The 21948-nt window shown below is 45.4% G+C and overlaps 1 protein-coding gene across 2 annotated transcripts in view; it reads right to left on the reverse strand.

Annotated features, from left to right (window-relative positions):
• PHC2 (polyhomeotic homolog 2) overlaps positions 1-21948 on the reverse strand; it is a 120827-nt gene that overhangs the window by 49054 nt on the left and 49825 nt on the right. Inside the window, exons 3-7 of one of the 2 annotated variants that reach the window (XM_061600561.1) lie at positions 12442-12600; positions 7918-7995; positions 7565-7729; positions 5764-5862; positions 1440-1758 (exon numbers count right to left, since the gene is read on the reverse strand). In XM_061600561.1, the coding sequence (XP_061456545.1) occupies positions 1440-1758; positions 5764-5862; positions 7565-7729; positions 7918-7995; positions 12442-12600 (820 nt within the window). Of the gene's footprint in view, positions 1-1439; positions 1759-5763; positions 5929-7564; positions 7730-7917; positions 7996-12441; positions 12601-21948 lie in introns of both variants that reach the window. The other variant, XM_061600559.1, reaches the window with a different exon arrangement.

The raw sequence follows: 21948 nt of genomic DNA on the forward strand, positions 1-21948 counted from the left end.
GTGAGCAGAGCTTCGGCCGCGTTACCGCCGCTTACCTCTCTACGCCACGGAGGATCATATGCTGATAATACCCAGCTCTATTTCTCTGTAACATCTGAATTGGGAGAGGCCATGCAAGCCCTGGACAGCTGCCTGGACTCAGTGGTGGACTGGATGAGGGCCAATAAACTGAGTCTGAATCCTAGCAAGACGGAGACGCTGTGGGTTGGTGGTTCCCGAGTTCAGATAATTGGTTAATTTTCTGCTTTGGATGGGGTTGCACTCCCTCTGCAAAAGCAGGTCCATAGTCTGGGGGTGCTTCTGAATCCATCTTTGTCACTAGAGGCCGAGGTGATAAAACAGCCGCAGTCATTTCTGGACCAGAATAGCCTGACCACTGTTGTCCATGCACTGGTAACCTCCAGGCTGGATTACTGTAATGCACTCTATGTGGGGTTGCCCTTGAGGTTGGTCTCGAAGCTGCAGCTGGTACAAAATGTGGCAGAGTGACTACTCACTGGAGCAGGGTATCTCCAATTGTCACCTCCGCTGCTGAAAGATTTGCACTGGCTGTCCATTAGCTAAAAGGCCAAGTTCAAGGTTCTGGCTTTGGTGTACAAAGCCCTATACAGCTTGGACCAGGATACCTGAAAGACCGTCTTACCCCTTATATACCCAGCTGATCACTGTGAGGGCCTCCTGCAGATACCACCTTATCAGGAGGTCCGTTTCGCACAACGTAGGAAACGGACCTTTAGTATTGTGACACCTACCCTGTGGAATTCCCTCCCCTTAAATGTTAGGAGACACCATCAGTGTTATCTTTCCAGCGCCTACTGAAGACCTTCCTCTTTCAACAAGCCAAGTAAGTAGAGAATTTATCCCAATCTGTGTCTGCGCTGGAATAAAGCTATTTTTAAAAAAGATGTTTTTGAGATGTTTCATTTTAATAGGTTTTTCAAGATGTTTTGTTTTTTAATATGTTTTCAAGTCTTCTGTTTTTAAGATGTTTTAGAGTGTTTTTAGTGGAGTGGGGGGTTTTTTGCCGCCCTGGGCTCCTTCTGGGAGGAAAGGCAGGATGTAAATTTAATAAACAAATAAATAATCAGCTGCCAGTTCCTCAAAAGCAGCAGCATGGCCAACCTGTTGGCCTCCAGATGTTTGGGGCCACAACTTCCATCAGCCCCAGCCGCAGATGTAGCCCAAAACGTCTGGACAGGAGCCATGTTGGCAAAGGAGGTCTTAGAGCCTGCTGCAAATGATTCCTCCCACCCACACTCTCTTCTGCACACACCTTCTTTGGTGCAGTTCTTAAAGCCTCCAACAGCAACAGAGACATGGGACTGGGGGAGGGGGCTGGTGCTCAACCTCTTCCCCCGTGCTACTTCAGACCAGTTTTCCCCTCCCTTTCCCAAGCCTTGTGGTCTTGCAGTCCAGCTGGGGCAGGACAAGTGCCTTACCTGGGGCAATGAGCGGGTGAGTCGTGACCGGAGTCATTGTCCGGTTCACAGTGCTTCCTCGCCCATCCAAGCTGCCAGCTGCCCCACTGCCGCCGCCCCCCTCTCCCTTTCTAAGGTGCTCCGGTGCGTGTTCAGGAACGCCCGCCTTGGCGCCAGGAGCCTGCCCAGCAACCTTTCCCTGAGAAGCCGGAGACGAGGAGGAGGCATGGTTACTGCTGGTCGGGGTAGGCTTCATGGCCAATGCAGGGAGCTGTTGGCCTGGGGAGGAAGTCAGCCCCTGGGCTGCCGCCTGTTGGGTGCGCAGAGACGAATTTTGTACCTGCAGTGAGATGAGAGAAGAGAACGGCTCAATGAGACAAGCACAGCTGTAGGAGACTGTTCCTGGCAACCTGGAGATCACTGGATGAAATAATGTTTTCAACTAGAACCGGGTTTAGCATGTTTCTATAACTTTATAGAATGCTTTTAAAAAAACTGTTTTCTTGATGAGTTTGCCACTCCGAGCCCTTTCAGGAGGAAGGGCAGGATATAAATTCAATAAATAATAAAAAATTAATAGCCCAAGCTGGCCCTCCACAAATCATAGAATAGTAGAGTTGGAAGGGGCCTATAAGGCCATCAAGTCCAACCCCTGCGCAATGCAGGAATCCAAATCAAAGAATGCCTCCAGTGTCGAAGAGCCCACTACCTCTCTAGGGAATTGATTCCATTGTTGTATGGCTCTAACAGTTAGGACGTTTTTCCTGATGTCCAGTCAAAATCTGGCTTCCTGCAACTTGAGCCCATTATTCCGTGTCCTGCACTCTGGGACGATCGAGAAGAGATCCTGGCCCTCCTCTATGTGACAACCTTTCATGTATCACAAATGATCACCCTTCATTTCCTCACTTCCTCTCAATGGTGTGCTTACTTTTCTTCCCTCTTTAGCTTTCCCGTCTCTAATCCTTGGGTGGATACTTATCTCAATTTGGACTCGCTGGCTCTCTGCTCCTGCCCGGAGAGGGACCCAGTTACTCCTCATGAAGTAACTAGTCTGATCTCCTCTCTCCCCACAAAAAAAGCACCAGATGAGGATATGCTCCCTGCAGAGCTGTTTAAAGCGAACCCCGACTGGTGGTCGCCGGTTCTGGCCAAGATGTTCACCTTCATAAACCACCAAGGCATAGTCCCTCCTGGATGGGGTCTTAGCATTGGAATGGATCCAAATAATGTTTATGTTTACTGTTGGTAGGTTGATTTTATTGTGATATTCTGTATTTTAATCTTTTTGTACACCGCCCAGAGAGCCACTCGCTATGGGCGGTTTAAAAATGAAACAAATAAAAAAAAAAAATAACAATCTCTTCGCCTGCATGAATCCAGTTGGGTCTTCCACATCCCTACTCAAAGGCATACATGAGGCCTATTTTTTGAATAGGTGGGGTGGGGGAAGGCAATGCACCATCTTTCAATGGTTTTCAAACACTGGGCAAATCTGGGCTCTTTTGGATGCTTATCACTCAAATGCTTATCCTCAAAATGAAAAGATCAGGCACAGCAGACAGACTCCTCTGAAAAACAGCTGTATCTCTGCATGAGTCTGAACTCTAAACCATGGTTTATTTTAACTATGGTTTGCTGGAACAAGCTTTGTAAACCAGATTGAAGTTGCTTGTTTTCAAAACTAACCAGAGTTAGGGGATATGCCTCAATCTCATTCCCACACAATGACAAGACAGATTTAAAAAGAAAATTTGAAAGTAAATTCTGCTGATTTCAGAGGGGAGGAAAACATGCAAGCTTGGGTTCACTTCACCCTGCATATGCCACACTAAACCATGGTTGAACATGATGTGATCATGCAGCCATAGTGTTGTTCTAAGGTGGTGGTTAAATTAACAGCACTAGAAAGTGTGTTTTGTTGTCACACCTGATGAAGATGCCAGCCAATTTCATTTTTAAAAAATCATAATCACACTTTCTTTTTCTTAACTGATCTGCATCATCTGTAACCTGAATCATCTGTAACTTGAACATTTAGATAAAGTGAGGCTACAAGCTACTCTTCCACCTGTTTAATCCCATTACCAGAGGGGAAGCCACATTCTGTTGCAGCAAAAATAACAGTCTCTCTTGTGCCACCTTAAAGACAAGTATCTAAGAACATGAACCCAGGTTTGCTTACCTCCTCATCCCTCCCAATCAATTCTCTTTGTGTGCCATAGCTTGTTTTAGACTGTAAGGGCAGGGACTTTTTAAAAAGTGATTTGTAAGCCACTCTGGGAATCTTTTTTGGCTGAAACATGGGCTTTACTAAACATCTAAAGAAAGACTGTATTATGGCATAAGGTTTCATGAGCTACAGTCCATCAGATGTATGGTGTTCTAAGTTACACACACACACACACGGTTTAAGTGTGGCAATTCATAAAAGAGTTGTTGATAACACAGATATCCTGCCATTGGTAAGCCAATTAACACAGATAATATGCTAAAAATTCCTTGTCATAGTTCAAACCACAAGCGATAGCACTAAACCTCTGGATGTTTTTGCAGTTCAGTGGTTTCCTGTTGCAGTCTTCCTTTTACATTCCTAAGGTCACTTACCATGCAATCCAATACATGTTTACTCAGATGTAAGGTCCACTGGGTTCAATGGGACTTACTCCCAGGTAAGTGTGCATTGGATTGCAACCTTACAGAGTGTCCTGGGAGGCTGACATGTTTTCTCACTGTAGTTTCCTGCATTTTTTCTCCTTCTGTTTACACCCATCCAGCCCCCCGAAACACCATGCGTTACCTACCTGTAACTAAGGATGACACTTCATGCACCTGATGAAGTGGATGGTAGTCCATAAAAGCTTATGTCATAACAAATTCATTATTCTTTGAACTCTTTGCTCTGTTTAATCCCGCTGTCTTCTGGTTATAATGCATGCAACTGAGAGCAATTTTGTGATTGTTTGAAAAACAAATGACAAGACTGATCTACAAATCACCATCTCTCTCTGGTGCAAACATCACCCTGCAATATGGGAATAATAATACTGATCCACCTTACGAGGTTGTTGTGAAAATTATTATTATTGTTATTTACTTAATTGATAACCCGCCCTTCTTCCCAAACGAGCCAGGGTGGCAAACAAAAAAAACAATTCAACAAGAAAAAGAAAAACATACTAAAAACAGTTAAAACATTGCAAAACGCACTTCTAAATAAAACCATTGTAAAATACAGTTTAAAATATTGTAAAATACAGCTTAAAAACATTATTTCATCAGTGATCTTCGAGCTGCCAGGAATAGTTCCCTTCAACCGTCCAACGCCTGAATGTTTTCAAATTCCTCCTGAAAGTCAATAGTGATGGAGACAGACACACCTCACTGTGGAGGGCATTCCACAAATGGGGAGCCACCACTGCAAAGGCCCTGTCACAGGTCAGCACCAGTGGCGGCACCACCAGTAAGGCCCCGCCTGTTATTTGTAGGGTCCAAAGATGGTTGATGCTGGGGAAGATGGTCTTTTAGATATTTGGGTCCCAAGCCATTTATGGCTTTATATGCTAGCATTAACACCTTGATTTGGGCCCAAACAGTTCACTGCCAGAGAGTGCAGCACTTTTAGGACCAGTGACAAATGGTCCTGTCGGGCTGCCTCACTGACCAGCCTAGCAACTTACAAGATACATATATAGGGAGGGCTTTGATCCCTCATATTGTTATAAAATTGCATTAATAAAATTATATAGAATTGTAGCTAATACTACTCCTACTCAGAGTAGACCCACTGAAGTTCATGAGCCTAGCTAGCACCTTGCTTGGCGATCACTCGTGACCGAGTAAGATTGTCTTCCAAACCAAAGTCTTTCCATGGGACTTTTGTTATGGAAGACGCCTGTGCGTGATTTTGTTCTATGTGGGGAGATCGGTGCACCACGATCAACACACAACCCTGACAGAAAAAGGCTTGGATCCAATGGCATGGGTACCATGACTATTGGAAGTCCTTTACTGCTACAGCCATTGTAACGTACACATTGTTATCCTCCTCCTGTTCTGCCATTGAGGACTTTCTTGGATTGTTCTTTGTCTGGTTCCTCTCCCTTGACCTGACCGCCATGGGTGGACTCTGCTGGGAGTGCATGACTCCCGACGGCATCACTCACAGGGTTCATTGGAACATGCAAGCCCACTCACCCCTACAAGGTGACGATCCAGCGAGGGGAGCTAGCACCATAAGCAACACAAACACAGTAAATCCAGCATTCACCCTGCTGATGCTGCCCCTTCGGGAGAAATTTCTCCGAACTCCCCCGCCCACCAAATACACACACCTGGTTCTTACCTGAGCTGTGGTGGTGGATGCCTGGGTGGTGGTGGTGGTGGTGGTGACAGCTCCCTCAGGCTGCACCGCAGCAACGGTGGCCGTGGGCGTGAAGATGAGCTGCGGGGAGAGAGGAAGAGGGCGGCCTAGGCTCCTAGCTACTTGCACAAGGTTACTCTGCTGGGCCTGGAAATCACAGGAAACGGGTCCCCTTACACATCACCCGTTGCTGTCCCAGCAGAGAGATCACGGGGAGCCGGGGCAAGGCGAGGAACAAGAGCAGGGCCAGGAACCACACCCATGCGGACAGAAGAGGGGGATGCACACACAGCGCAAGGAGGAGCGTGCTTAGTGGTTGCCTCACAACTTTGGAGAGCCTTTCCCCCCAAGGAATTTGCCACAGCCTGCGCACCTCCCGGAAGCAGCGCCCAAGATGTTATTATTTTATGATTATTATTTTAATGTTCAATGTGTTTCATTTAATTTTTTTTTCGTTTAACTTGTTGCTGATTTTATTGTAATTTTATTGTAATCTTGTATTTTAATCTTGTTTTGTTCACCGCCCAGAGAGCTATTCGCTATGGGCGGTTTAAAAATGAAATAGATAAATAAATAAATAATAAATTATTCCAACCCGCTTTAGGTGGCCAGAGATGGAGGTTGGTGAGGAGATAAAGTTATCTCAAACTGATCAATGTCCTTGGAGATGACTACTTCAAAGTGCATAACAACCACCACTAGGGTTGCCAGGTTCAACCCCTGAGACTGATCCTGCATCTTTAGGAGAAGAGAAAGTCAGCCAAGTGCAGGTGTTCTTGCAACCCTGTAATGGGAACAACCACAAGGTGGAATTCCCTCTACACAACTTTTAAAGATACAGGTTGCCAGGCCCAGCCTCTAAGAGGTCTTCTATATCTTTAAAAGTTGTGCAGGGGGAAGGGAGAATTCCACCTTGTGGTTTTTCCCATTACAGAGTTGCAAGAACACCTGCACTTGGCTGACTTTCTCTTCTCCTAAAGATACAGGATCAGGATCAGGGATTGACCCTGGCAACCCCAACCACCACCTAGAAGGTGGTAAAATAGAGCCCATCTAAAATCAGCTTATTCTTGGCCTTCTCCATTCTGCATTCAGGATGCCCAGTGCCTCTTAATTTACATACTCGGTTGCCATCTTGAGCAGGAACAGAAGGAAAAGCAGCAAAGGACAATTAGCTGCTTCAGTTAGACATGGGAGGGGGGAATTCCTCCTGGAGAAGACTTTTAAGGGGGAGAGGAATGGAGAGCATACTCTGCAACACTCTATTTGCACAGGTAACCAGACAAGGGTTGTAGCTTTGTCCATTACTAAAATTTGACCATTAAAAAAATGTAGTAAAAGTGGAAAGTAATTACTAGATTTTTAAAAAGTATCTACACGTTCCGCATCCAAAAATCAAGAGAGGCTCGCTGTCCAAATTAAACTTCCTGGGCGTATCAACACACAGCATGGGAATTATTAAATGGGCTCCACCACAAACCAGGCTCTCGACAAGGTCACTTTCCAGATCTGGCACGAATCCCAAGCAGCCAATGTCCCGTCCCCCCCCCCCAATCATCACCACATCAAAACAGCAGGAAAACCTCAGGCTTGTCTAGGATGGTGGAAGAATCACCGCCAAGGAGGAACTCACAGAGAGAAGCCATGTCAGTGTCACTGACATGCTCCGTCCTGGGCAGAAGCCCCCTGCACGGCACGCGCAATCTGCAGCAGGGGGATGAAGACCCCTCGGGATTCCCCGTGGACGGAAACAGGGATTCCGGTCCAGGCCTTAGCAACTTACCATCTGAGCCCGCAGGTACATCTGGGCCTGGCTGGCGGTCAGGGTGGGGCTGCTGGCGTTGCCCAAGAGGACCGCTTGCTGGGCGATGCCCGAGGCAGTAGCAGAGTTCACGCTCTGGGCCCGGTTGATAAGCTGAGCGGCAGCTGGGGACGTCGCCAGGTTTATCTAAGAAGGGAGGGAAGGCGGGGAAACTGGCAAGGCAAGCCGGACCAAGGAGGAGAGCCTGGCCCTCACTCGCCGGGGGATTCACACTGCCAGCAAAAGCGGAGAGCCTGGCACTGCCCCAGGCCCCTAACCGGGGGCAATGGAAACACCCAGGCAGCTGGGCAGAGAGAGAGAGATCTGGGGCTCACCGTGGATTGCTGAGGTGGCGTCTGTGTGGGGCCATTGCTGCTAGACGAACCGTTCTGCCTGTTGGCGGCCAGACTTGCCTGGAAGGGACAGCAGGAGGGAAATATGGAGAAAAACCCCATAGGACACTGCCTTATACCGAATCAGGAACATTGGTCTGCCTAACTCAGGCTGGCAGCAGCTCTTCAGGGTTTCAGACAGGAGTCTCCCCAGATGCTGGGGACTGAACCTGGGACCTTCTGCGTGCAAAGAAAGTGCTCTACCACTGAGCTACGGCCCGTCCCAATTCTGCCATGTTCCAATGACAGGTGTGTAGGGCTGCCCACCTGTCAATCACGTGATCTCATTATGACATGACGTGAGTGACAGGAGGGGTTGTCTCCTCTGTCCAAATCCCTTGTGCAGAGTTCCCAACAGCCAGCTTGGGAGCCGCCGTTTGAGGGGCGTTGCTCAGCGCTTTGGGAAAGGAGAAAGCAGCCCGCACGTGACAGTCTCTTTGGCTGCATGCGCTTGTCCCCTTGCTGGGAACAGACACAGGCAGCCAAGCTGAGCGGAATCTAATCCATGCTTGCCAGCTGGTTAAATCCTGCTGCATTTCCACTATTGGGAGCAGGCACCCGCAACCAGTGCAGAAGAAGAAGAAGAAGAAGAAGAAGAAATTTTATTTCTGAGTCGCCTATCTGGCCGAGTCAACGGCCACTCTAGGCGACGTACATAATAAAATGATATACAACATATACAATATAAACCAGAATACAATATAAACCAAAACCGGAATCCCTAATTAATCTAAAACCACCCACATCTATAACAAAATAAAACTAGTCTGCCCCAAGAGTCCTGTAGGCCTGCCTAAATAGCCAGGTTTTCAAGACTCGGCAGAAACTTGCCAGGGAGGGGGCATGGCGAAGGTCATAGGGTAGGGAATTCCAGAGGGTGGGGGCCACAATCGAAAATGCCCTCTCTCTGGTCCGCACCAGTCTAGCTGTTTTAACTGGTGGCACCAAGAGAAGGTCTTGTGAGGCTGATCTTGTCAGGCGGCATATTTAGTGATGCTGGAGGCGCTCCTTCAGATAAACTGGGCCGAAACCGTATAGGGCTTTAAAGGTTAACACCAACACCTTGAATTGGGCCTGGTAAACAACTGGTAGCCAGTGTAGATCTTCTAACACCGGAGTGATATGATCACAGCGGCTGTTCTTAATCAAATGGAACCCTGCCGTTCCACACACAGCTGATAAGTGGGTGTGAGTGGGGGAAATGGCCTCGTGGGCCAAACTGGACCCCCTGATGGACCAAGATTGGCCCATGGGCCAGAGGCTCCCTACTCCTGCACTAAAGAGACTTGCTTCTGGAGGAGAAATGTAGAAAACTCCACTGCTAAGTGCTTTTCACTGATTCTCCCCCCTCATGCAGTATTGTAATTCAACCACTTTTTGACTATTAGAAAAACCCACTTGAAAGGTGATACAATGACCTAGTTTGCACTCCACAATAAACCGTAGCTAATGGCTTACTATGAATGCGGAGATCATTCCTGCTTTGCTCCTCCCCTAGCACAAGAGGAACGACAAACCACAAACTCCGACTCTGCATTATGTCCAGACACAGGAAGTCTCCTTACACCAAGGGTCAGCAATCTTTTCGGGCCTGTGGCCACATTTACAAGCTAGAGCTGTTGCGCACACGCACACATACAGAGTAACCTATTCCATCAGCCAAAGAAGAATGCTTATTCTCTTATTTGAGAATGCCTCAGCGGACAGAAGAGCTGGAGGCAGAGCTCTGTGGGCACTTTGTGCCTGCGAGCGTCACGTTTGCAACCCTTGCGTGAGCTGGTTTGCAACTCCGCATTGGCTACGAGTGCCTGTTCCCAGAGCGTGACTTCCTCTAGCTCAGTACTGCCTACACTGACTGACAGCAGCTCTGCAGGGTTTTAGGCAGAGGACGTTCCCAGCTGTACCCAAGGATACCAGGAACTGAACCTAGTACTGGGGACTGTCGCTCAATGTGTCGTTTGTGTCACTCAAGGATGCGTGAGCCAAGAACAAACCCTGGGCTTCACATTGTGGTTTGTGCAAAGCAGAACCAACCACAATCTCCGGGTTGGATGTAACACTATGGCAGGGATTGTTGTCCCCACAAGAAGGGAAGTGAGGGGGGAACCATCTGGGCACTCACAGTAAGCTGTGCAAGATTAACACGACATATATTTAGTATTCAAAACAAGGAAGGTCACATCCACACTATACGCTGAGGGCGCTCTTATACCGCTTTAACTGTCATGGCATTCCCCCCAAAACTACAGTTCCCAGCACCCTTAACAACTACAGTTCCCAAGATTCTTTGTGATAAGCTGTGACTGTTAAGGTGGCATAAGAGTGCTGATCAAAAGGCAAAATCAGATCAGTGTCAATTTAGGGCACTGGAAGATTTTTCAAGTCCACAATTTTCTGGAGAATCTACAGCAATAGCCAGTGTCCACCCCTGATATAGGGTAGGGGAATTACACATTTTTGGACTTCCAATGGAAAAAAGTTCTTTAAGGAATTGTGGGAGTAAATACATTTTATCGCCTCAATCAAGGATGGACAGACGTCAGCTGTGTCAGATCTACTGTGGGTATTTTAATAGAACCAAAGATCTCTACAAATCAGAGCCAGGCACAAGAGACGTACAGAGAGAATGATAGAACAAGAGCACCTCTGAACACATTCTGAGCCTCAGAATTTGTCTTCAGTACCAGAACAGAACTGAGCTCATAGTTCTTCCATGCAGACGTCCACTCCTGCTCCCCCTGCCCAAAACAGCTTTCTTTTTTTTTTTCATTTCAGCAGCCTAATTTAGGTAGAAAGACCCATTTGGGGGCCCTCCAGTTTTTTTGTGGGTATGATATGCAACATGTCATTGCTGCAATAATATATCTTAAAGGCTCATATAGATAATGAGGCAAATTTTGTTTTGATAAAAAGGGGAATTTGGATTAAACATTAGGAAGAATGCCCTTGGTAAGGCCAGATTTGTGTTTATTGCAAGTATATTCTGCAACACGTCATTGACGCAATCCTAGTGGATTTATAGTGGACCATCCACACATCATTCCACTGTAATAGTTGTTCAGCAATGCTTCCTCAATGTTGTCGCATCATTGCAATCTGGTGGGGCACTCTTGGGCTAGAGCACAACAAACAGAAGGGCAAAAATTAAACTGTAACATGTCTTGCACGAAAAGTTACAGGACTTCAGCAGGAAGCGACAGGGCAGCATGTCTTCCCCAAAACTTTGCAGCCACAAAAGACATTGTGCACTACACAGGATGTCTGTAGGGGCCAGTCATTGCTGCTAATGTTAAACAACTGGAGGCCAGAAACCCTCGATGTTTTACTGAAAATCACCCGGAGATCTACAGGTAGACCCTCATCTACTGCTCCACACACAACTGACCTAAATAAATTCTTCCACACAACACAAGAACAAGAGGTTCTGTAGACTGAAGAGACACTCACATGGTAATTAACATGTTATCAGCTGTGTGAGTTAAAAGGAAAGAAAATCTGACCGCTACAAAAGAATTCCATAGTAAGAATTCTATCATGAATAACGTTAACAGTAAAACGCAATTCAGTCTGTTCTAGAGGATTAAGATTTGCGTGTATGTTATTGGAAACAGAGGGTTGGATCCAGACCAAGTAACTCATGAGGTCATTAAGACTTATTTGGCCTCTATCCAGCCCATAAATTTGATATAGGTCAATAGGTAACCAAGTGTTTTTAAGGATACCAAGACTATAAATCGGAACTGCTTGAAACAGACATATTTCGAGTGAGATCTGCAAGAAGATGATGCCATGTGGTGTACTCCAGTTCAGGGCTCCAGCCAGTCATGCCTTCTTCCAAGATACTCCATTCCATTTCCCCTCCTCACTGATTTTCCAACATACTCGGTCCTAATTGGGGCTGTCTGGAGTTCTTTGGGGGTTCCCTCAAGTTGATTCTTGCTTCTCTGCAGGTGATGCCGTTTTGGGGTGTGTCTGTATATGTGTCTGTATGTGTGTCTCTGTGTCTGTTTGCTATTACTATAATATTACTATAATATAAAATGATATTCAGATAGTTTTCAAATTACGTATTTTAAAATAAGTTTATTCATCCTGGTTATTCATTATTCGTTATTCTTTTCAACGCTGCAAAAGTTTTGGAACAAACACACTGTTTCGTTTCCAATCAGTGTATGCCCTGTAACTTCCTGCTGAATGAAATCGTGTAACTTTTTGTATCCCAAACATTTCAGGTTATTTTTTTTGTGCTGCTCTCATGTTGTGCTGTAGCACAAAAAGGCCTCTCCAGACAGCAACAGAGCAATAACATTGGGACAGCATTATACCCGCAAAAGACCACCTGTCTGGAGGGACCCTTTATATAACAACCTTTTTTTTAAAATCCCCCTTCCTCGCCAAGATCCTGCTTCGACGAAGAGTCCCTCCATCGCTCCCATCTCCCCTCCTTCTTTGACCCACAGATAATACCTGCTGGACAGCAGCCAAGCTCTGGAGCTGAGTGCTACTGAGATGCTGTTGCTGGAGGGCGGCTGTCTGGAGCATTAGGTGCTGCTGCTGGGCGGCGTACATTTGCTGCAGATATTGCGCCGCCGTGTTGGGCTGCCGGTGCAAGGCCTGCTGGATCACCTGCCAAGGAACCAACTCAGGCTGTAAAACTTGCAAAAGAACAGAGATAAAAAGACCCGAACAAGCAGTAGATTCCAGGGAAGGTTTAACCTCTCCTCGATGCAATCCCAATGTTAATCACACACAGACATGCTTATTATACAGCCACAAGAGTGGCTGTATCCAATAGTCAGCATGGATTTTTCACTTTCCGCAATGTTAAACTGAAAATACCCCCCATGCCATTCTGATCCTTCCCATAAGCTCATTTCAGAACAAAACCTTGCAAAACTTATAGTCCTGAACTCAGAAACGCTGCTTAACAACCCTCTACATTTTCATGTTGATACACAAAACAGTCAGATGCTCACACGCAGATGTTAGCAAATTCTTCCTAGCTACACAGGAAGTGGATTGGACTGCAAAGACCAACCCAAATTGCGTTTGCATTTTGACAAATTTGTAGGGCAGCCCAATATCTCAGAGAGGAGGTCAGGTCTCCTGCTCCCCTGGTGCATTCACTATAGCTGCCCAATTTCCCCGCTTTTTAAAGTTTGATAGAAATATCTGTGGGTTATAGGTAAGTTCTTAAACCACAAGGTTTTTTGCCTATTAGTGAATATATATATATATATATATCCCTGTAGTTTAAACAATGTAATTTAAAGGATGGAAAACAGAATATCAGTGGACAGCAAAAGAGGTTTAAAGATGTTCTTAAAGCTAATCTAAAAAAATGTAACATGAGCATCGAGAACTGGGAGGCTTTGGCCCATGAGCGTCCCAGTTGGAGGTTGGCTATTATCAAAGGTGCTATGGACTCTGAAGAAGCACGAGTACAGGGCGAAAGGAACAAACGAGCTAAGCGGAAGGCACGTCAAGCAAATCCTCATCACAACCGTCTTCCATCTGGAAACCTATGTCCGCACTGTGGGAGGCTGTGTGGATCCAGAATTGGCCTCCACAGTCACTTACGGACCCACCGTTAAAGACCTTATCTTGGAAGACTGAATTAAAGGAAGGAAGGAAGGCTTCCACACTGTCGGTACCTTCAGGTGGGATTCAATCACATACTGGCAAATTCAGGTTGCACAATTAAAGTTGATACGGCACTCTTCCACAGCAAGCCCAGATTCCCCAAAAAATGGACTTTTTTTCCAGGAAGCAACAAGAAAATGCATAGGATAACAACTGCTTAATGCAACACCTTATTACTTCCCATCCAATAAAATCAGGATGGATGCTCATCAAACAAGCTGTCTGGAAGTGGAAGCAGCCAAAGGAAGAAAACCCAGGCTTGCTTTCTACCTGCGCAATCAAAACAAGGGCAGATTTGGCCCAGAGTCGACTCCTCCTCTCTCCTTCTGGACACAGATTGTTGGAGGGAGGGCTTGCATTTTTGATGCAGGGCACTGGCTCTCCCCGCCCATCCCAAATGCAGGTCCTGGGTTATGTTGTTTACACAGAACTGGGGTAGCACCACTGCCAGGCCAACCACCACCACCACCAAAGCCGAAGACAGAATGACATCCCAAAATTGCATTTATTGTGAGCCCAATGTGTTCCAGGACAGAGTTCTCCCGGATGTATTTTGATATGGATTACGTTTAAAAAGTTTTGTACTATACTTTATACCGGGGGGGGGCCTTTTCCAGCTGGAGGGCCGCATTCCCTTCCAGCAACCTTGCAAGGGCCACATGCTAGTAGTGGGTGTGGCCAGAAGCAAAAATGGGTGGGGTAATTTGTGTAAATGTTACCTTTGGAGGCTAGTTTCCTCTCTCTCTCTCTCTCTCTCTCTCTCTCTCTCTCTCTCTCCCCCCCCCCCATCCAGGTAAGCCAGAGGCGTTCCTCAAACTCTGTTAAACATCTCAGCCAGGCAAAAACGCTTAAGCGGAGCGCAAAGAAGGTGTGGTCATGGGGAGAGTCCCAGGGGCCAGGCAGGTAGACATTTGGCCCCAGTCCCCGAAATGTCCCACTTGTTGACAACCACCAAAAGTTATAAGAACATATTTCACGCTTATTTTATTTGGTACTAATTATCCTTTTTCTGGTTTACTCTATTTGTACATTTACAGTGTCCCTGAATTTACCCCCAGAACGCACTGCACTCATAAACCAGGGCTGTGGAGTCGGAGTCGGGAGCAATTCTGGATGGAGTCGGAGTCGGTAGAAATGTACTGACTCCGGCTTCAAAATAAATTTTGATTGGCAAATTTTTTAAAATATAAATTCAAAATGTCAAAGAAGCTTCCCATGAAGTCAGCTGTAGTTGAGCATTTCACCATAACTCAAGATGGAAAACATTTTGTGTCTCAGTGTATGACGCAGGAGGACCCAGATGAAGACAAATGCTGCGATGCCAAGATCAGCGCATATTGAGGCAGCGATAAAAATGCTCCTATGAGAGCTTCCAATGTAAAAAGACATTTACAGCCCTTTCCAGGGCTGTGGAGTTGGAAGCAATTTTGGGTGGAGTCGGAGTCAGACAGTAGAGAAATAGAGCAGTCGGAGTCGAAGGTTTGGCGTACCGACTCCACAGCCCTGTCATAAACACTACTTTAGAACACCTGGAGTTCTCCCCTTTTTTTCGTATGCACCTTCCCGAACAAAGGCACTGTATCATTTTTTTAAAAAAAAATTCACAGAGGGTGCTCCTGCTAATAGGGATGGTGGGGGGATTTGATTCAGTTCCCATTTAAAGTCGAATCTATCAAATGCACACTGTCTGAAAGACTGAGAACTGAAAGACCACCTTCCTTTGAAATCCACACATATCCAAATTTTGCCATGCAGTTGGTTTGGTTTCTCCAACCAAATGATGTTTATAAAAATTCATATACTGGGTAAAGGTTCACATAAAAAGGAATATATTTGTGAAAATAACATACAAAAATGCACTGTAGAATCCCTAATATCTCCAGGTAGGGCTGGGAAAGACGTAAAAGCAGTCTGGTGCTTCATGGTTCAGCGTATCCTGTTCTCACAGCGGCCAGCCAGATGCCCGTGGGAAGTCCACACGCAGGACCTGAGTGCAAGAGCACTCTTCTTGCCTGTGGTTTCCAGCAACTGGTACTTGGAAGCATACTGCCTCCACCTATGGCGGCAGAGCATAGTCGTCATGGCCAGTAGCCATTGATGGCCTTGTCAGTTAAGTCTGAGGCACCTGAGAGCCACTGCCAGCCAGTGAAGATCAAGGGGAGCCCAAGTGGTGCCCGTCATATGTTGCTGGACGCCTTACTCCCGTTATCCTTGAATGTTGGCCATGCTGGCTGGAAGTTGGGAGTCCAGCAACATCTGGAGGACGCTCACATTGGCTGTCCCCAATTTTAACTTTGTGGCTCCTCCCATTTCTGCTGGCCTATGCAGAAAAGGTTCGTTGTTCTGGTGAAGAAGGATACAGGAAGCAGCCTTATATCACGTCACACCATCTATTGGAGTATTGTCTGCTCTAACCGGCAGCTGCTTTCCGCGTGCATGCATGCAAGTGAGAGAGAGAGACACCTTCTCCAGCCCGAGATCCTTTTATAACTGGAGATGCCAATGACTGAGCTCGGGACCTGTTGCATGGAAAACGTGTACCACGCCGCTGAGTCATGGGACCATCCCCAGAAAGCTAGGGAAAGAGTTGAGTGCAAATGCAGCCATGGGCAAATTTCATTCTGGCTGCTTCCCACCCCCACCCCCAAAATGAAGGAAAATTAGAGAGACTGAGAAATTCAAGCCCCAGGGAAGAGATACCATACCATGTGTGAAAACACCATGTCATCTGCATTTAAAGCAATTTGCCACATGGTGGAAAGGACGGAGGGGTGAGGAGAAAAAAGGTCACATCCTTTGATGGCCTCTCACTATCAGAAGTTTGGAGAAGCAGAATTCCATCCCCCCCCCCGAAAAATAAATAAATCTGGGAAGTACTTTTACACTCAAAAGGTGTATGAAGTATGTTGGAGAATTATGAGCCTTTGCAGAAATCCACCTTCTGTCTCAACAGTAGCAAGCAAGCCAAGTCCAGAGCAGAAACTCAAACACGGCTAAATTTTTATTGTTTGTAGTCAATCACAATATAAAATTACCAAAAAAAAAAAAAAAGACAATTGGTCCAGAAGGAAGTTAAAATATGCACAGTGAGATCCATTATTGAGACAGCAAACATGACGGGTTCCAAAATTCGCCAGAGCAGATTTGGAGGGGGCACTGGAGACTGCAGGAGGGGGGCACACAAGTAGAGAAGCCCCATTTGTGTAAGCAGGAAGTTTGATGCACATGCGCGATGGCACAATTGGATCTCATCCATACAGTTTCAGATATACAAATCATCAACTTTAAAATGGAAAAAGTTCTCCAAATCTATTTTCAATTTCAAAATTAATGCATTTCCCTCAGCAGTCTGCAATGATTTGTATTTTTTTAAAAAAACTTTCTCGCAGCTAGCACATCCGAAAGGAACCACCTTGAAAGCATTGGCCAGCATTAGCTAATTTTAAAACTGTCTGACTTTCTAGGAAGTTCTGCAAAGAAAAAAGAAAACTATCCTTAGGTAAGAGAGACAGATATATATATATAAATGCAAATGAAGCCCCTCTGAGCATTCCATCCTCAAAGCTCTATAACTGCCACCTTGGTAACAGCATTTGTATCTTAGCAGCTGATGAAGGTGGAAGCTGAAACGTTTTGTACAATAAAAACCTCTGTTTGGTTAATCACAATTACGTTCATTTATATTTTTAGGTGATTAACAGAATCCTTATAGGGATCCAGAGCAAGCTTGATTGAAGTTCTGTTTGTTGCTTTCAAAACTGTCTTATATATATCTATCTATCTGTTCGGTTAATCACAATTACGTTCTTATATATATAAGAACGTAATTGTGATTAACCAAACAGATAGATAGATAGATATAAGACAGTTCTCTCTCTCTCTGTCTCTCTCTGTCTCTCTGTCTCTCTCTCTCTCTCTCTCACACACACACACACACACACGGCAGTACAGAATACAGTGTATGATGTCTTCAATCTTGCATGACCTGCTCATTTGACAAGTTAAAAAATTTACTGGCCGGATATTTTGTGGACATAGTTTGAAATCTAATCTCAGCCTGATTATAATCTGAACCTGAAATAAACCTATATCCTTGGGGTGTTTGTCACCTTTTAAACACACGTGCACATCATATAATATTAAAAAAAAAAATCCACACTGGCAAGAGATCTATCTACTGAGCCAATAAATACATCTACACATTTCCAACTCCAAAAGATGTATAGAGACTGGCATGCCCAAATTTGACCTGTAAAACAAGAACTAGGGAGGGGGGATTGTGGGATACTCCCTTTCGTTAACAAAATTAACAACTTATCAACTAGACAGAAAGATCTGCCAAGTTTGGTTTTCCCAATCTTAAATTCAGTTCACATTTGTACAGCAATTTGTGATTTTAAAAAAACTCATGAAAATTCTACATCATTTAAGTGCTGATTTTTCCTAGTAAATATATTTTTGTCTGCAGTTTTTATTAATGTATACATTTTTGCAAGCACTTTCTGGTAACATAATACATTTTTGTATGCTGTTTTCACCAATATATTCATTTTTACGCACCTATTTCCCTAATATATGCACTTTTGTAAACATTGCTTCATTGGAGAACTGCATTGTAAAATTCAGATCGGTGTGAATTTAGAAGGATGGCTGCTTCAAATTCTCATATTGTTTCAGAAAGCACAAATTTGATAAATTTGGCTTTAAATGCGAACTGAATCAAATGTGTATATATAGAAACTATCCATACGCCTCAATATCAAACTTTGAATGACTTGATCCAATACAAGCAAGGATCCCCTTATTATTTTCTTGTATACTTAAAGCAGTTGATATTTTGTCATAAAATGCAGCTTCACAATCTTTTCTACTTTTGCAATATTTTTTTTTAACTACATGCAAACTAGAGGAATGACAGGGGAAGGTTGTGGGGGGGAGAAAGAGCATGTTTAAATCTCTCATAGCATTGTCAGGATACCCAAAAGAGAGAGGGGGGGGGAGAGGTGTGTATGTGTAAGGGCCGCGCGGTCAAAGGTTAACCAGCATCAACAAGGGTCTTCAGCAGCATCAACAAGGGTCTTGAGAACTTTGCCCTTGCAGAAACCTTCCAAGCTGCCTGCAAGAAACTGAAGCTCTTATCCACCACTTTTGCTCCCTGGGAGCATTCACATACACCCCAGGGAGTCTTAAGCAAACTTTTCAGGCAGCGCTCCCCCAGCTCCCTGCCCTCCAGTAAGACAACAACAGGGCTGGAACAATGGACAAAAGGCCTCTTGGCAATTTGTTTTGTTTTACACCCCAAGGACCCCTAGTGATGTTGGAGAGTCCTAGGGTGCAATACCCAGCACAACAGTGAAAACAACAAAGCAGATGGAACAACTCCTCTATGAGGGAAAGTACTCCATCACACAGCACATGGTTACTTTCCTATGTGTTAGTTTATTATTACATTTAAATCCCACCTTTCCTCCAAGGAGCTCAAACCAAACCTAGTCATTACAGCTTTTTGACACACGGAAGGGTCTCTCAACTTCCTGACTTGCCGTTACAAGCCTTGTTTAAGACATTAAAATGGAAATGGACTGCCTTCAAGTCAATCCCAACTTCTGGCGACCCTACGAACAGGGTTTTCATGGTAAGCGGTATTCAGAGGTGGTTTTCCATTGCCTTCCTCTGAGGCTGAGAGGCAGTGACTGGCCCAAGATCACCCAGTGAGCTTTGTGGCTGTGTGGGGATTCGAACCCTGCTCTCCCAGGTCCCAGCCCAACACTCTAATCATTATACCACACTACGGAATTCGCTCCCACAAGAGGCAGTGATGCCCACCAAGTTGGATGGCTTTAAAAGGGGATTAGACAAATTCAAGCCACACTGGCTATGTGCCACCTCGATTGTCAGAGGCAGCATGCCCGTTGCTGGGGATCACAAATGGGGAGAGCGCTGCACTTGCACTCAGGACCTGCTTATAGGCTTCCCGCGAGCATCTGGTTGGCCACTGTGAGAACAGATGTTGGACTAGGTGGGCTTTTGGCCTGATACAGCGGCCAGAATCTTCTCATATTCTTATTGCCAGCTTGCAGCCTGAAACAACAGAGGCCCAAACCACCCATGATGGGAACATCCCAAGTTGTTAATCCAGATTTGCAAAAGCTGCGCGCACACTGTCCACCTCCTAGCATCAGTTTCCAGATGCAGGATTGGCTGTAAGAGGAGTGTTTGGGGAATGGTTTGACTAGGGTGCAAATCCGTTGGGTGCGGAAGGTGAGGGACCTGCCACTCTCCAGCCTCACCCTAAACTCCCTCCAGTTCTAGACAAATCATGCCACCTTCTCCTCTGCACAAGTATCCTTTCAAAAACAGTAGCTAAAGGCAGACTGTCACAAAGATGGTTGCTTTTTTGGTTAGTATTTTACTAACAGGATTAGTTAGCAGAGTGTTAAGACACCTCACACAACAAAGAGCGTTCTGACATCTTAAAGGTTGGATCTTTGTTGCCTGGGTGAGGGATACAGGTATACGTATGTACAAATATGACTCTGGTCATGAGCTAGGCAATGGCCTGGTTTACACATAACACTACATCACTGTTTGTTCTCTACACGGGAATCCAGCCCAGTAGACAACCTATGTCTTGTTTTCTGGCAACAATCCACAATCTGAAGCAGCGCACGCACACAAGGATAAAAAAACTCAGAAAATCAATAGACAGCCAGTGTGGTGCAGTGGTTAGAGTGTCAGACTGGGACCTGGGAGACCAGGGTTCAAATTCCCGCTCAGTCATGAGGTTCACTGGGTGACCTTGGAGCAGTCCCTGTCTCTCAGCCTAACCTACCTCACAGGGTTGTTGTGTGGATAAAATGGAGAGGAAGAGGAGACATGTTTGTATGCCACCCTGAGCTCCGAGGAGGAAAGACAAGATAGAAAATGTAATAATAAAAATAAATAATAAAAATAAAATTTATTCAGAAAGAGGCGAGGGGCATCTTCCATCAATGATTTCAAGTGGGGGGAGAGAGTCTCCTCCCCCGTCTTCGGGGGACTGAATCCTACACTCTTCATCTACAGCCCTCTCAGTCTGGAAATATCCATTCATTCATTCATTCATTCATTCATCTTATTTGCATGCCACCTTTCTACAAAAAAATTGTGCCCAAGGCAGCTTACAACAAGTTGAACAGAAATACTTCTCAAAAATAATTACAAAAGTTAAGTTCCTAACAACATAAAATAGTAAAACAAAATATAACAGCAAGCAAAATAACTTTTCAATATTATGAACATAATAAAACAATATCACACATACACACCACATTCCACCAGATACATGCACTTTCAACTATATATGCAACTGGAGCCATACCTGATTCCTTATCTTGTTTTTCTGCTCAAAACGGCAAACCATGAATCAGCCTTTGCCAGCCTGGTGCTCTCCAGATGGCTTCCACTACAACTCCTGTCCCAGGAGTTGCAGTTCTGGGGCCCCTCCAGACTGGCAGGTTTTTTTGTGGATCTATTCTGCAACAAGTCATTGACAAAATAATTTATTTAAAGGGCTCACTGAGACATGAGCAGATTTTGTTTTCTGATGCTCCAAGCGGTAGGACCCCAAATAGATGGGTTTGAATGATAAAAAATGGATTTAGATCAAGTGGTTTAACAATCAATCCCTCTCCCCAGGAAATTTAGGGAACTTTAGCTCTGAGAGGGCTGAGATAGGGGCCTCCTGAAAACTCTCAGTGTCCTGAACAGTTCCCAGGATTCTTTGGGGGAAGCCATGACTACTTAAAAGTGGCATAATACTGCATCAAATGTACAGTAGGGCCCCACTTATATGGCAGGTTAGGTTCCAGACCCCCGCCAAAAAGCCAAAAGTGCCGAAAAGCAGATTAGCTGTAGCACGGGGGTCTGGAACCTAACCCGCTGATTGGGCCGGAGGAGAAGGAGATCAGCTGTAGCGCTCTACAGCTGATCTTCCCCTCCTCCAGCGAGATCAGCTGGAGAGCTCCAGACCGCCCTCCAGCTGATCGCCCCGCTGGTGCCATATTAGCAGAATGCCAAAAAGTGGAGCGCCGAGAAGCGGGGCTCTGCTATATAGCGCAGATGGGGCCAATGGCATGTTACAGAATACACCTGCAAAAAACACGAGTCTGGAGAGACCACATTCTTCCTAATGTTTTATCGAAATCCCTTTTTTCCTCATTCAAGCCCATCTATTTGGGGTCCTACCTCTTGCAGCATCATGCAAAAACAGTATTGAAAGAAGAATTACGTCCAGCGGCCCAGACACCATCCTGAGCACAAATCATAATAAACGCTCAATAAAAGAGATGT

The sequence above is a fragment of the Rhineura floridana genome, chromosome 18, assembly GCF_030035675.1.
Source record: "Rhineura floridana isolate rRhiFlo1 chromosome 18, rRhiFlo1.hap2, whole genome shotgun sequence".
Taxonomy (NCBI): domain Eukaryota; kingdom Metazoa; phylum Chordata; class Lepidosauria; order Squamata; family Rhineuridae; genus Rhineura; species Rhineura floridana.